A 14519-nucleotide genomic window follows, 5' to 3' on the forward strand; every position below is an offset into this window, starting at 1 on the left:
CTAGGAGTTCATATGCTTCTCTAAAACCACAAACACACACACACACACACACACACTTATGAATGGTGCCAACATGTGTGAAGTCATGTTAGAAAGGCTGTTGATTGTTACAGCAGTGCTGCTCCCTGGTGACGGAGGTGCGCAACTGCACCAGTAAGTATGTGAGAGGGTGTTCATTGTAACTAGACTAAGGAAGAGGCATACTGTCAGAAGCAGAACGAGAGGGGGAGTGGAAATTACTGCATCCAGGTGGTGTGAGCTGTATATATATATATATATATATATATATATTATAATATAAATAATAATATAAATAATAATAAGAAAAAATATAAAAACAGTTTTATCAGCATAATATGCGTCCTTATTAACATTACGGCCAAACTGTGGTTAAAAAACACTCAAAAGAGACAATTTTCAGAGTGCCTGCTTGTTTGTTTGATTTTTTCTTTGTGTTGTTAAACAGATAGAATATTTTTATTGTAATATTGTGTGATCCACCACCTATGGAAATAGACGTGCGATGTATTATTGTTGTACAAGGGTTCATATTAGTTTAACTGTTATTCTTTCTTGATCTTGGCTACTGTAAAAACTAAAAGAAGATCCGTAATGCGCGTGCGCTATCTACGTCAGTTTGTTATTGTCACATGACAGCAGACGTGATTCCACCAACCGTTGCCGCGTACGCACTACTAACTTATAGAAATGATGAAATAGTAAGAAATATAGTGTGCTGACGTGCAACCGACATTTATATTTCACTTTTCGTTTCGCTTGTGACAGTTGAATCATTTGAAGAGGACTCACGGTACTAACGCGGTTAAAACATCCCACCTGTTGGGAAAATTAGCGTTAGCATTAGCCAAAGAACCACAGACCCAGGAAGAGGTTTCATACCCAACAACTAACTGTAAGTTAATTTCAAGTAACTAATCCAGTGATTCAGTTTGTATATGGGGGAATTTATTTATTACGATCGAAATGTGCAGTTTTGCAGACAGCAGCAACATAAACTTTGTTGTTAGGCTGCACATTTTGCTCTGTTAGTAGCCTTAATTTATACAAACCGTTTCCCAGTTAAAGTTAGTCCACGACAAAAAGTTCTTTGGGGCGCATGAAGCCTCAAAGATTGAAAAAAAAAAGGCAAAGACAATCCGAGTCAAAGATTACGTCACTTCTGATTTGACTCTATCCAGTCCTCGTAAAGTATTGTGAAAATTTGTACTGTTTGTTAATGTTGTACAGCTCAACGTTACCCAGTGACTTTACCTGAATAGCACAGACTCAGATTAGAGAAAGACGCTGGAGCCACAGTGATACTACTGACATTTATGGGCACAAACAAGGTGAAGAATAGGCTCTACTTGTTGCCTTGATATTATATCTCTTTAAATAATTTTGGGTGCTACTAGCCAGGAGCAAAAGTTCTGTTCATTAAACCAGTAGGCTGAGCTTGAAATAATCTCAAATAAAATTGAAGATAATCTCACACTTGTCTCTCTCCAGGTTGTTTTCAGTATGCGGCACCGACCGAGGGGTTCCCAGCTGGGCTTGTTGCTCCTGGCCTCCCAGCTGTTTCAGGTGGGTCTGGAGAACATCCCCCCCGTCACCCTGGCTGTCCTGGGACTCAACGTGTATCTTTACCTGTTCCCTGCAGCTCCACTATTGAAGGTAATGCATTAATACAGTGCTAATAATAGAGACAGTTTATTTATTAGACCATTTAGAAATGTATAAAAAATGTCAGAACAAAAATAGTTTGTAGTACATAATGCAGCGGTGCTAAAATCATTTAATTAATTGATTATATGGTCAAACATAGCATAATTAACCCTACTGACCTCTGGGCCATCTGTCAGTAACAACATATATCACTCTTGCACTATGATAAACTGCTGTACTGTTATTATCCATATGTGAATACTACTATCTATTCAATCCCTAGGCCTGTATAAGTGTACAGCAGACATACCTGTTTAATGACTGGCGCCGTCTTCTGTTGTCCCCACTGCACCACGCGGATGATTGGCACCTCTACTTCAACATGGCGTCCTTCCTCATGAAAGGTATCAGGCTGGAGCGGCGGCTGGGTGGAGCCTGGTTCCTCTACCTGCTTTCAGTCTTCTCTCTGCTCACCGGATTTGTCTATCTGGCGTTGGAGGTGCTGCTGACAGAGCTCACTCAGGACCCTTCCCACAGCGCGGCATGTGCTGTCGGCTTCTCAGGTATTAGTCTTCTCAGTGAGACTCCAAAAGATGTTTAATATGCATAAAAGTTGCATGAAGTTGAACAACACAACATTTCTTAACCCCAATGTTTATTAATCTTTGTTGTAATGATATATATGTGTTTCTAGGTGTGCTGTTTGCTCTGAAGGTGCTCATCAACCATTACTACCCAGGCGGTGTGACCTATGTGATGGGTGTCCCTGTGTCCAATCGCTATGCTAGCTGGGTGGAGCTTGTGCTGATCCACATAACAGCACCAGGGTGAGTTACCAAACAGAAATCCACCAGGATTCAAGATTCACATGCCAGATATACTGTAGAGATACCAGTGTGAACACAACTGAAATTTCATAGCAACACAGATGATATAGTTAAAATTGCCAGCAGTGCCAGTGCTTCCAAAGTTATTGAACTGAGCCTCCTAAAAGATAAAGAGACCTTTTAATAAATGTTACGATGTGTATCAGCAGGTCAAACTATAACATAAGTGCGTAGCATCCTGTCTGATGCTATGGATTAAACTGTCCACCAGATGGCAGTGTTTCATCAGTTAGGAGTTAATCTGCTGCTCTGCTTCTCCAGGAGCTCTTTGATTGGTCACCTGGCAGGTATCCTGGTGGGTCTGCTCTACACGTCTGGACCACTAAAGACCCTCATGAAGAGTTGTTCAGGTCTGAATTTTGTATGTGTGTTGTTTATAGGTGTGAATGTGTTGACTGAGACACTGTAACCTGAGGCACAGGAAATAATCTGTGTGTCTGTATTCTCACCAGGGTTTGTGACATCGAATGGATACACCTCCCAGCCAAATGCGTACTACAGATCCTCAGGTACAACACCATTCAGATAAATTATACACAAAGGCTTTTCCTGAATTTGATCAGTTGTTTAACTGCAGCACAGTTGTTTGCATGGTACCTGAGTTTGATCACTCTACAGAGAAATGTTAAGTCTGTGACCTGAAGTGACCGACCTCTAGAAAACCTTCACACTGCAAATGTGGCGCCCCAGCTGATTCCTTTTTAGGACCTCCTTCATGGTTGCTGATAATTTTCTTATTGTTAACAAATCCCAACAATGAATTGTGTGTATGTGTGTGTGCAGGCTACAGCGGCACTGGTGGAGGATCCTCAGGATACTATCAACATGGAACAGAGAACACAACAAATCACACAGCGTCTTACACAGGTGGAATGACTGAGGAGGAGCAGTTGGAGATGGCCATCAGAAACAGTCTGAATGAAAGTGGTAAGAGAGGAGGATTGAGAAATGCATAAGGTGTATAGATATTAAAGGTTCTATATGTAGAATTGTGAAGCAATTTACATGTATTAATGTTTTTTTATTGCCAATGAGTCAACGGGTAGTAATGTAACGTAAAAAATGAGACCCCCGACTTTCTCGGTTGTCTGTGACAGTCTTAGGGCTGATTTCTATGTGAAGGCAACGGAACTGATGTTTTTGCGCCCTCCTGAGTGCTTCATGAGTGCTCTCTCCAACTAACAAATGACCAACATAACCAAACAACAACACAACAAAAATGCTGCTATCCAACTAGAAGCACCCTGCAGATATTAGCTTTATAGCTAATGAGACGGCTAGCTGCCTCCATCGGCCGCTACACATTTCACAACAAAACACCCCCGCGATGACAAGTTGCCCACTCCTGAGCACACACAGCTAAAACTACATTATTACCTGAACCAAGGAGCAGAAAACAAGCTCCAGAGCGGTAGTAGAACATAGCTTACTCCTTTTGTTTTCCCTGTTGGTCGTCCAAAGGTCGTAATAAGCGCACATTTCACAACAAAACCGTAGCACATTGCTCCCCAGCCACAGCTCGTTGCTTCCCGGGCCACACCGGTCAGCGGCCACGGTGCAGCAGGAGCTTCTGTGTGTGTGTGTTTGTGTGTGAGCGAGCAGGGAGGGGGGCTGACTGACTGGGAGTGAGAGATGCTTTGCTGAAACACGGTGCAAAACACAACGTTAGAGATCTTTTATGTAATGATGAGAAGTGTAAGCAAGGAAAAAGACACACTGTGAGCGGATGTTGATTGCAGCTCATTTAATGACCACAGATGTCACTAATAAGAAGGAATCTTTGGTTCCTACATACAAAACCTTTTATAATAATAATTTCTAATAACATTTTGTTTTGTAGGACAAACCAACCAGAGAGGAGCTCCTCCTCCGTATGGTTTCCACTTCCCTGAGGAGCCAAGCGCTGAGGAGATCAGGTGGAGGAGACTGAGGAGGTTTGAAAGCTGAATTGCAGCAGTGGAGGGGAAGAAGAAGGTTTAGGTGACAAGACAGAAGAGGAATTCGCTCATGAAGCCCGGTCCAAACTCTGCTCCCCATAGGCTGAGCGAGAGCGCCCTGATGGAGAAGGTCTTATCACACAGTCTAACACTCTCTGCTCTGTTACTGCGGAGTCCTTTGTGTTAACGCGCCTCTGAGTGTTACCAAAGAGTTTATATTAGCTATGAAACGCTACTTAAAGATGTAATCGTTTGAGAGGTCACCAACCAGTGAGCAGCTTAGATTTGGATGTTTTTTGACAGCGCTGAAGTTGTCATCCAATTCTGGAATAAAGGGAATGAAGAAAGTTGAGGGATGATATTTCTCAGTCAACTTTTTTTTTTTTGTTACAACACTTAAAGCTGTGAAATGAGAAAAATACATCATAGTAAATGTCATGTCATTAAACCAGATTGAGGTCTAACTACTGTACTTAGACTTGTCAAACCTGGACAAGATTAATAAGTAGAAGTCAGTCATGATGTAAAATGTTCCAGATTTGTTAAACCTTTATTCTGTATATGAAAACAACAAGTTCAACGCTTCTCCCAGCTAGACCACAGCAGACCAAGAAAAAACATTATACTTATACTTGTCAAGCCTGGACCAGCTCATGTTAATCTACTTTTAAGAATCATAAATACAGTGGTTCAGGATTTGTTACTGCTATCATTATACTACAAAGCTAGCTTCTCGCAGAAATAAAGCTAGAATTTAAATGTTTAACCGAGATTCAAATGACATTCTTTCTTTTTTCCATGAGATGTTAAATCTGTCCGGTCAGTTTTTTACAAAGTAGGTTCAGCTGATAAACACCAGCAAAACATAAATTAGGATTTTGAACTTGATAAAAGCTTTAGCTCTCTCTCCATGCTGTTCATGATATTCTGACTGCTTCTGTTTTGTTTTTTTCCTTTCAAATGGTCTCATCAGATTTAAAGAACCTGATTCTGTATGGTGCTAAAAACAATCAGCCTGCTACCACAGTTGATGAAGGTAGGATGTACATTAAAAAGGTACACATCTGGCCTCCTGAAGGACCGATATGTCTCTGTTATGTGTTCATCTGTAATAAATGTTCTTTTGTTAAGCACAAATATGTACTCACATACCTGTTTTATTTTTTTGAGTTGGCTGAATTTCCAACAGAATGAAATAGGTTGTAACTTATATTATATTCTGAAGCATCTTAAAACTGTTCATTAGCATAAGATCTACAGTATCTACCCATAGTTTTATTTTAAGATATAACACCAAAGCCAAATACTTGAGGAAATGCATGATTACATAATTATACATTATTATTATTTTTAGGAAAAGCTTTAAGTTATGCATAATCTCCTTTTTTTAACAACCTCATCTCAATACCACTATAAACTTTCTAAAACAGTCTCCCCTGAGGGTGACACTGGCTGTAAGCAAAGTTGCAAAGGGGCGTCTAAGAAGTGCGTAGCCGGCTCTGGCTCTGGCTCCGATTTGCCTAAAGCCCTGAGGCATGATGGGAAGTAGGACAGCCTAAATTAGAGCCAAGAAACCAATGAGCCATCGCGCCACACGGGTCTGCTGCAGTAGATGTGATCGAACTGTTTGTCCCAGGGGTGAAAAAGGTCGTGTTTTAAATATCCGGAGCCGAAGCTGCAGTAGGTGGATGCGTGACTGTTTTGACATCTGATGAATTTGACAGTTTACATAGTTTGGTTTTTGCATACTCCCAAGGGGAGCGTGGGAGCTGAGTGGAGCGCAGGGCCCTCCCTGGCAGAACATGAATGGGGGAGGCTGAAGAGTGACGGAGGGGATGACAGGATGGGGACAAGGATGACGCACAGCTCTCAGCAGTCTGTGTGTTTTTTGTAGCACGGGTGGTGCTTTCAAGGCGTTTCTTGGCGTGCTGGTGGTTTTGTGTCTTTACTGTGTCTGTGTGTCGTCGTCGTCGCAGGAGTCGTATCTCAGTTTGTCATCTCACATCGCTGCTTTTCTCTAAACTGATTGATTCTGTGAAGAAGCTCCACCTGTTATGATAACTGTCACTGAGCATTAAAAACTGTCTCTCCTGGTTCACATGTGGAGTTCTGTTGACCGTTTAGGGTGGCGAGCAAGAACAAGTGTTTCTTATAAGATTGATTCAGTTTGTTCAGCAGGCGGTTGTGTATGAGGTAGTGTCAGTTTTTTAAGATTAAATCCTTGTTTTTTGCACATCTTCACTTTTGTTTGGTTGGTACAACGATTCGCTGCTCAGTATTTCCATGCAGTTCAGTAAAAGTTCTGATTGCCGCATAAATATGTGATATTTAGGTGGTAATTTTCCTCTTTCATGAGGTTAAGACTGGTTACAGGAGTATAAAAGGTCATTTTATAGAAAAACCAGTACAGTACAGTGAGCCAAGATTTGTCAGAGAAAAAAAAACGTGTAATGATGTTTGATTGGATTGTCAGCTTTCCAGCGTGGTGACCTTGTCGCCACTGATAACCAAACACACCATGACAGGGCTCTATTTCAGACATGTAGGTAAACTCGGCAGTGACTGACCTACAATACCATTTGGCTCTCATACTGAGCTTGGAAGAGAGCGGCGTGCTGCCCCACTGCCATGTGCTGAATACCCAAGATCCCTCTCCACACAACGTGAAGGTCAATTTGTCTTTGCGTCTGCCAAAGCCAGCTGAGATCACAATAGACTCCCACGCGACCGATAAATGTACCATTGTATAAATGTAAAAAAAAAAAAAAAAAAGCTTTTGGTAAAAGACAGAGCCAGAGTTTTGGATCACTTCTTATTTTTTTCCTCCCCACAGTGCAGTAATTAACTTCATCAAACTCAAATCCTGCTCAGCAACTCATAAAGTCTCGTGGAGAATGGTATTAACTTGTGCAGAGGTATAAGCCCAGGGCTAATTTTTGGAACGGTTTTATCGCTCGTGTGCCAGAGTTACATACTGGCGTTGATGACTAAAGAAACTTGCCACACTATTTATAGGATAATCTCATGAAATCCCCGACATCACTCCCAGCCCACCCTCACCCTCCCACTAATAATTATCTCGCCGACTTTGTTCTGCGCTCGCTCTGTTCTTCCCTGCTCCACAGTGGAACTTAATGGAACTTCCTGTTAGGCAATCAAAGGCTGTGCACACCCACACAGGTGTTTTCAGTTATTATTGTTCATTGGTCTAATCAACCGAATTCACTATGAGGATCTAAAGTTGGTCTGCCTTAAGGGGTTCAACAGAACAACCATACGCAGTCCCGAGATGATGTCTAATGAGGCAAAATAAGTGAAAAACATGACTGTGTAGGAGCGTCTTGTTGTTGTTTCTGTTTTTGATTACAAAATCCTCCAGTTTGCACAAAGCGGGAGCTGTTCTTGTATTCTGTGTACTGTGCCAGATCCACATTTGCATGCGGTGTCCTTGATGAAGGTTCAGAGCTGAAATGATGACTTGAGTAAAAATGTTAATTTAATATTTTATTACGAGTCGTGCTAAACGTCGAGGCTGCTCAAGGTTACGTTTATGAGTCATATATTGCATCACAGACCGTAGGAATAAACAACTCATCGTTCACAGTGTTCTTTAAGATGCTTATGCAACAAAGAGGAAGCTGTTTACAGCTATTTATAAAAAAAAAAAAACAACGTATTTTATGTTTTGCGACGTACAATCTTATCAACCTCATCCGTCATCAGAGGATATGCACAACAGGAAAACACAAGGGGGGTTTCCTACTGCTAAGATTGTGGCTTGAATTTAGGGAATAAATCAACTCTGTGCTGACACAAACGGTAGAGAACAAGAAGAAAAAATATCACAGCCTGAGCTTGTTTTCATCCATCCATCCATCCATCCATCTGCATTCGTCCATCTGCTGGCGCGTCTGTCTGATCACTTATATCAGACATACTGTACAGACTCATATCACCTCTTATGTGCTTGGATAATAACACTGCGCTTACAAAAATATGACAGATTTCATCCTCCAGCATGAAGTTGCAGATGTCAGTTGTCTCAATGTTTCTAACAGTATTATGCATATTCACTGCATGCCTTGATTTAGATAGATTAGTCAATATTACATTTATGTCCCAGGCGCTTTCATCCAATGTGACTTTTTTTTTCCTCAACATACATTAGACAAAGACACTGACATGTGGACAGGATGAAACTAATGAGATAGGACTAAAATAAGCAACAAAATGCACTCATAAACAATAAACTAGACTAAAATAAAATCTGAAAACAGGGACTGCAGTAAAATGCTGTACCATCATCTAAAACACATGGTACAGTAGTTGTGCATGTTGCTGTTTTATATGTACAGTAGAAACCCGTGTAGATATTGAACTGAGCTTTGCAGATTCTTGTTTTTCTTGTGTTGTCACCTGTCAATTGTTATCTCTCTTTCTCAGTCTCAAACTCAAACTTAACTCTTTTTTTCAGGGATGGACTTTAGTTCAACTTGTCTGTCTCAAACGTGAACTGTCCGCCACTTGACCAACACCTCTACAGTAACTTGAGGGGCTTGACAAGAGTACTGGAGACTCACGTTCACCCCCTTCAACAAATATCAAGTCAAATCAACTCTCACACTTCTCTTTCACCCATTCGTCTTCTCTGCTGCTGTCACACTATCTCTCCCTCTTACATTTCCCCTCTTTGTTCTCTCCTGCATCTCAGTGTGTTTCTCTTCTCTACTGCTTTAGGAATTTTTCTCCCTTTGAATATTGATTCCTCCCCAGTGTCTGCTCTACTCCTCACGCTTTTTCTAAAACTCTCTTTTCCCCTTTTTCTCTGTGTATCTCTGCCTCCTCGTGCGTGCCTCACTGATGCTCTCTCTCTCTTCTTCTTCTCCCTTGATGTTTCTTTCTGTTTGTCTCTCGATTCGTCTCGCACAATCTAGCGCCGGTTTTGATCTCGCTATACCTCTCTTAACTCTGTCTTTGTCTCTCTGACGCACGCACGCACTCAGACTGTCTCTCTCCTCCCGGGTTGCCTGCAGATCAGAGTTGGCATGTCTCTCAATAAGCTGCAGAGTTACCGAGCTCCTTGATTCTTCCCAGCTAACTGGGTGACCCATTTCTGCACAAACTCGCATATTTTAATGCTGTGAAATGAAGTACTGTAAAGTATTTTACCACACCAGTTCAACAGTATACCTATACTACCAGCATGTGGTCTTCAGATCTATCAGTGAGGTTTTTTATCCTAATTGGGTCACAATTATATTCCACAGAATTTAAGATGCAGCAGCGGAAACTACAAAGCTCATTTACTCATGTATTTTCAATTCAGTTTTATTTATATGGCGCCAAATCACAACAGAAGTTATCTCAGGGCACTTTTCATGCACTCTTTAATTTACAGAGACCCAACATCCCCCCATGAGCAAGCACTTAGTGACAGCGGCAAGGAAACGGGAAGAAACCTGGAGCAGAACCGGGCTCTAGGTGGGCTGACTGCCTTGACTGGTTGGGTTGAGAGAGAAAGACACAGAGAAGCACAACAACAATAATAATACTAGAAATATGACTAATGATAATAGCAACAGCAGGTGTGGACGTCAACCACGACCCACGGGAGCCTGCGATCCATAACCAGGCGGTCTGTGACCATGATCCACAGGGACTTGCAAGACAAGAACTCCAGGGAAGAAGCCGAGTTTGTAACATGTATTAATGGGGCATGGATGCATGCGGATGGAGAGGGGGGGAGGAGAGGAAAGGAACTCAGTCTATCATGGGAAGTCCCCTCAGCAGTGTAGGCCTGTAGCTGCATAACTAGGCGCTGGTCCAAGTCAAGTCTGAGCCAGCCCTAACTGTAAGCCTAAAGAGTTTTAAGTCTATTCTTAAACTTAAAGAGGGTACCTTCCTGGATGGAAACTGAAAGATGGTTCCACAGGAAAGGAGCCTGATAGTGAAAGGCCTTGCCTCCCATTCTGCTTTTGGAGATTCAAGGAACCACAAGTAAGTCTGGACTCTTGGAACACAGTGTTCTAGTGGGGTAATAGGGTGCTATGACCTCTTTAATATATGATGGTGCCTGACCATTAAGGGCTTTGTAGGTGAGGAGATGGATTTTAAATTCTATTGTGGATTTTACAGGGAGCCAGTGCAGAGAAGCTGAAATGGGAGAAATATGATCTCTTTGTCTAGTTTGTGTCAGTACACGTGCAGCTGCATTCTGGACCAGCTGGTAAGTCTTTAGAGACTTGTTGGGGGCAGCCTGATAATAAGGAATTACAATAATCCAGCCTAGAAGTAAAAAAAAAATGCATGGACTAGTTTTTGTGCATCTTTTTGAGACCGGATGTGCCTGATTTTTGCCGTATATTTTCACATTTTTGAGATATTTGATCAGCCACACTGTTTGCCAAATATATTTTGACAAATAACTCGATTTTGCGCTCAATGTTCAAAAGTTTAAGATGTTTCTAAACGGAACAATGACGTATGAGTAGGGCGCTGCAGTCATATATCATCGTCATCAAATCTCTGTTTTTGTGAGCGTCACATAGGCTACTGATAAACTATCAGGCGCCTGTGTTTCAAACTCAGTAGGCTACTCACTGCAGACGTGCTGCAACAACAGATTAATGCTCAAAATATAAATCATTTATTTTTAAACACTCTCCAACCAAAATCGGCACAGAAAATAACGTTTAATGTGGTTAAAGCAGGCAAAAATCAGTCTGCAGTGATCTATAGGCTAAATGAATGTGGGTGATTTTTACAGTATCTGCTGTCCACAACAGTATGAAAAGCGTCTCCTTCAGCTCATTAAATCCCTGCAGCATCTGAGGTCAGCAAGACTGATATGTTGATAAATCTGCAGCCTGTGAGAAGTGCCGCGTCAGAGCGCAGTGCCGTTACGCACGACTGTTCACTGTGTTTACCTTCATTAAATCACCTGATGACACCGGGCTGCTCCAGTATAACCACACACACACATCTCTACACACATCAGACTGGTCGTTTATCACTCGATGTTCTGCTTTTTTTATGAAGGAGACGTCGGGTTAACGGGGCTCATCAGCCTTTTTTCCAACTTTCTTTTTGGCAAAAGTAGCGTCTCGTGTTTTATCTTTGAGACACATTACGATTCAAATGCTGTTGTATAACATTAATAACTATGTGACCATTTACAAGGTGAGATACATTAGAATTATTGCTGAAATAACGGCTTCACCAAATTAATTTCTTCATTTCTGTCTTTATTATAGTAACTAACTGATGAAAAAACTACTCCATCTGTCTTTAGCTGCAGATTTGTGGTGATGTGTGTTCATGTCGTGACGCTCTGAACCATCCAGACATTTCCTGAAGAAAAGCTTTCCGCTTGTTGAGCTGTCGTTATCACATTTTAACTGTGATCGGCACAAGTGTTTCACAGCTACACAGAGAGACGTGATGTGACTTGCTGAGAGACTATTTATTAATCAACACACCGGTTGATCTATATTCACTCAGCCCGTTTGCACGTTGCGCTGCTGCACATACATGAACCAAAATAACGGGTGGCAGGTGCGCGTGGAGACGTCCACACATGCAGTCAGACCTACCACGCTGCACACTTGGCATTCATTATTCAAATTTCAGCTGAGGGTGCAAAATATTGAACTGAAGTTGCAATGCAGGCTTTTGCATCCACGTAGAACCAGGCCTGAGGAGGAACATTTTACAGACATTTACTATTAAATAAAGCCGTTTAACAGGTAGTAACAGTGGCTGGAGTGGTTCTTTAAAGGACATATCCTGGTCTAAGATAACTCCCAGATTCCTTACGGTGGTGCTGGAGGCCAGGGTAATGCCATTTAGAGCAGATCTATCATTAGATAATGTGTTTCTAAGGTGTTTAAAGCCAAGCACAATTTACAACTTCAGTTTTGTCTGAGTTTAGCAGCAGAAAATTGCAGGTCATCCAGGTCTTTAGTCCTTAAGACATGCTCTGAGTTTAATTAACTGATTGGTTTCATCTGGTTTCATCTAAATAACTATGAACTAATAATATTACCTAAAGGAAGCACATATAAAGTGAATTCTATAGATTCAAGCACAGAGCCTTGTGGAACTCCGAGTCTAACTTGCATGGAGGATTTATTGTTAACATGTACAAACGGAAATCAATCTGATAATTAGGACTTAAACCAGCTTAATGCTGTCCCTCTAATGCCAATTAAATGTTCCAGTCTCTGTGTTAGGATGTGATGGTCAATGGTATCAAATGTAGCACTAAGATAAGACAAGTACAGAGAGAAGTCCTTTGTCCGACGCAATTAGGAGATCCTTTGTAACTTTCACCAGTGCTGTCTCTGTGTTATAGTGCGCTCTAAATCCTGACTAAAAATCCTCAAATAAACTGTCGTTATGTAGAAAGTCACACAACTGATTGGCGACTGTTTTCTCAAGGATCTTAGAAAGAAAGGGAAGATTAGATATAGGTCTGTAGTTGGATAAAACGTCTGAATCAAGAGTAGGCCTCTTAAGAAGAGGTTTAATTACAGCTACTTTAAAGGACTGTGGTACATAGAGACCAATTGATCATATCTAATACAGAACTGCTTACTAAGGGTAAGACTTCCTTAAGCAGCCCAGTTGGGATGGGGTCTAAGAGACAGGTTTATGGTTTAAATTGTTGAAGTTAGTTTGAGAAGGTCAGTCGGAGAAAAACAGTCTAAACATATATCAGGTTTTACATCTGTTTCTAAGGTTCCTGTGTTGTTTGAGGGCAGGATGTGATGAATTTTGACTCTAATAGTTAGAATTTTATCATTAAAGAAGCTCATGAGGTCGTTACTACTGAGAGCCTTTAGGAATACATGGATCGATAGAGTTATGACTCTTTGTCAGCCCGGCCAAAGTGCTGAGAAGAATCTTTTTATTCTCTATTAATGATGAGTAATAGTAAGCTCTGGCATCACAGATAGCCTTCCTATATGTTTTAAGACTATCTTGCCAGACTAAGCGAGATTCTTCCAGTTTGGTGGAATGTCATATCCTTTCAAATTTTCGCATGCTTGCTTTAATTTGCAGGTTTGGGAGTGATATCATTAATTAAAGGGGTGATGGAGTCAATTATCACTCACAGTGATCATCAACAAGATGGTCAATTTGGGAGGGACTGAAGTTAGCAGTAGAGACCTCTATTGTATTGAGACATGGCATTGAATTCAGTGCTGATGGAATCGCTTCCTTAAATCTAGTTACAGCAATATCAGATAGACATCAAGTGAAGACATTTTTGTCATATGTCAGAACAAGTTTGAGGGTGTGGTTGAGACAGTGAGTGGGTTTATTTACCCTTTGAGAGAAGCCAATTGAGTCTAAAAATGATTAAAAAAAACACAGTACTAGGGCTGTCATCATCAATTTCGAGGCATACTGATAATTTTGTGCAACATCAGAGGAAATAGTGACCTTTTTATTCATTTGACAGCTTCACTAGTGGCTTTAAACATACTGTATCAGCCTAATAAACTCTTAAAATATCCTATAATGCATTGCTATAGATGAAACTACCCTACATTATACAATATAAAGTAGTTCAGCTGAGCATCAACTGCAGTTGGAACATAAAACGCTTGTAACACCTATATGCATCTATAATTTCACTTCTTCACAATCGGAATACCTACTTTTACTTTAGTTTTCTTAAATTAAATGAAGAATAATACTTGTAGGAGTTTTGTTTATGCTTGTTGCTACTACACAAGCAAAAATGCTTCTTCCACCACTGATGAGATAAATTCCCTCAAGGGACAAAGAGAAACTGTGCGTCATAGATTTGATTGTCAAACTTCCCTTCAGGTGCCTGAAACGGATGAGAGGAGGAACAGTGAGTTTTATATAATTTTATGCACAATTAGGTGACTATCTATACCAACTCTGTGTGGTTAATGATATTTCTGGACAGAACAGTCCATGTCTAAAGATGCTACACTGTCCCCATTTCTATGAGGAGTAAAATAAAAAAGTTTTAAGCTTATATGGGACAAAAAAA

General features: G+C 40.9%; 1 protein-coding gene across 5 annotated transcripts in view; it reads left to right on the forward strand.

The window, feature by feature from the left end:
- LOC122983551 (rhomboid-related protein 4-like) overlaps window positions 1–5342 on the forward strand; it is a 36368-nt gene extending 31026 nt beyond the window's left edge. Inside the window, exons 1-9 of one of the 5 annotated variants that reach the window (XM_044353354.1) lie at window positions 626–917; window positions 1312–1316; window positions 1510–1674; window positions 1949–2228; window positions 2360–2492; window positions 2814–2902; window positions 3005–3061; window positions 3336–3419; window positions 4393–5342. In XM_044353354.1, coding sequence (XP_044209289.1) covers window positions 1522–1674; window positions 1949–2228; window positions 2360–2492; window positions 2814–2902; window positions 3005–3061; window positions 3336–3419; window positions 4393–4499 — 903 coding nt within the window. In that variant the 5' untranslated portion in view covers window positions 626–917; window positions 1312–1316; window positions 1510–1521 and the 3' untranslated portion in view covers window positions 4500–5342. Of the gene's footprint in view, window positions 1–625; window positions 918–1311; window positions 1317–1486; window positions 1675–1948; window positions 2229–2359; window positions 2493–2813; window positions 2903–3004; window positions 3062–3335; window positions 3480–4392 lie in introns of those variants that run through there. The other 4 variants (XM_044353350.1, XM_044353353.1, XM_044353352.1 and 1 more) reach the window with 4 other exon arrangements.
- Window positions 5343–14519: the final 9177 nt, after the last annotated feature.

The sequence above is a fragment of the Thunnus albacares genome, chromosome 6 (genome assembly GCF_914725855.1).
Source record: "Thunnus albacares chromosome 6, fThuAlb1.1, whole genome shotgun sequence".
NCBI classification, from domain to species: Eukaryota; Metazoa; Chordata; class Actinopteri; order Scombriformes; family Scombridae; genus Thunnus; species Thunnus albacares.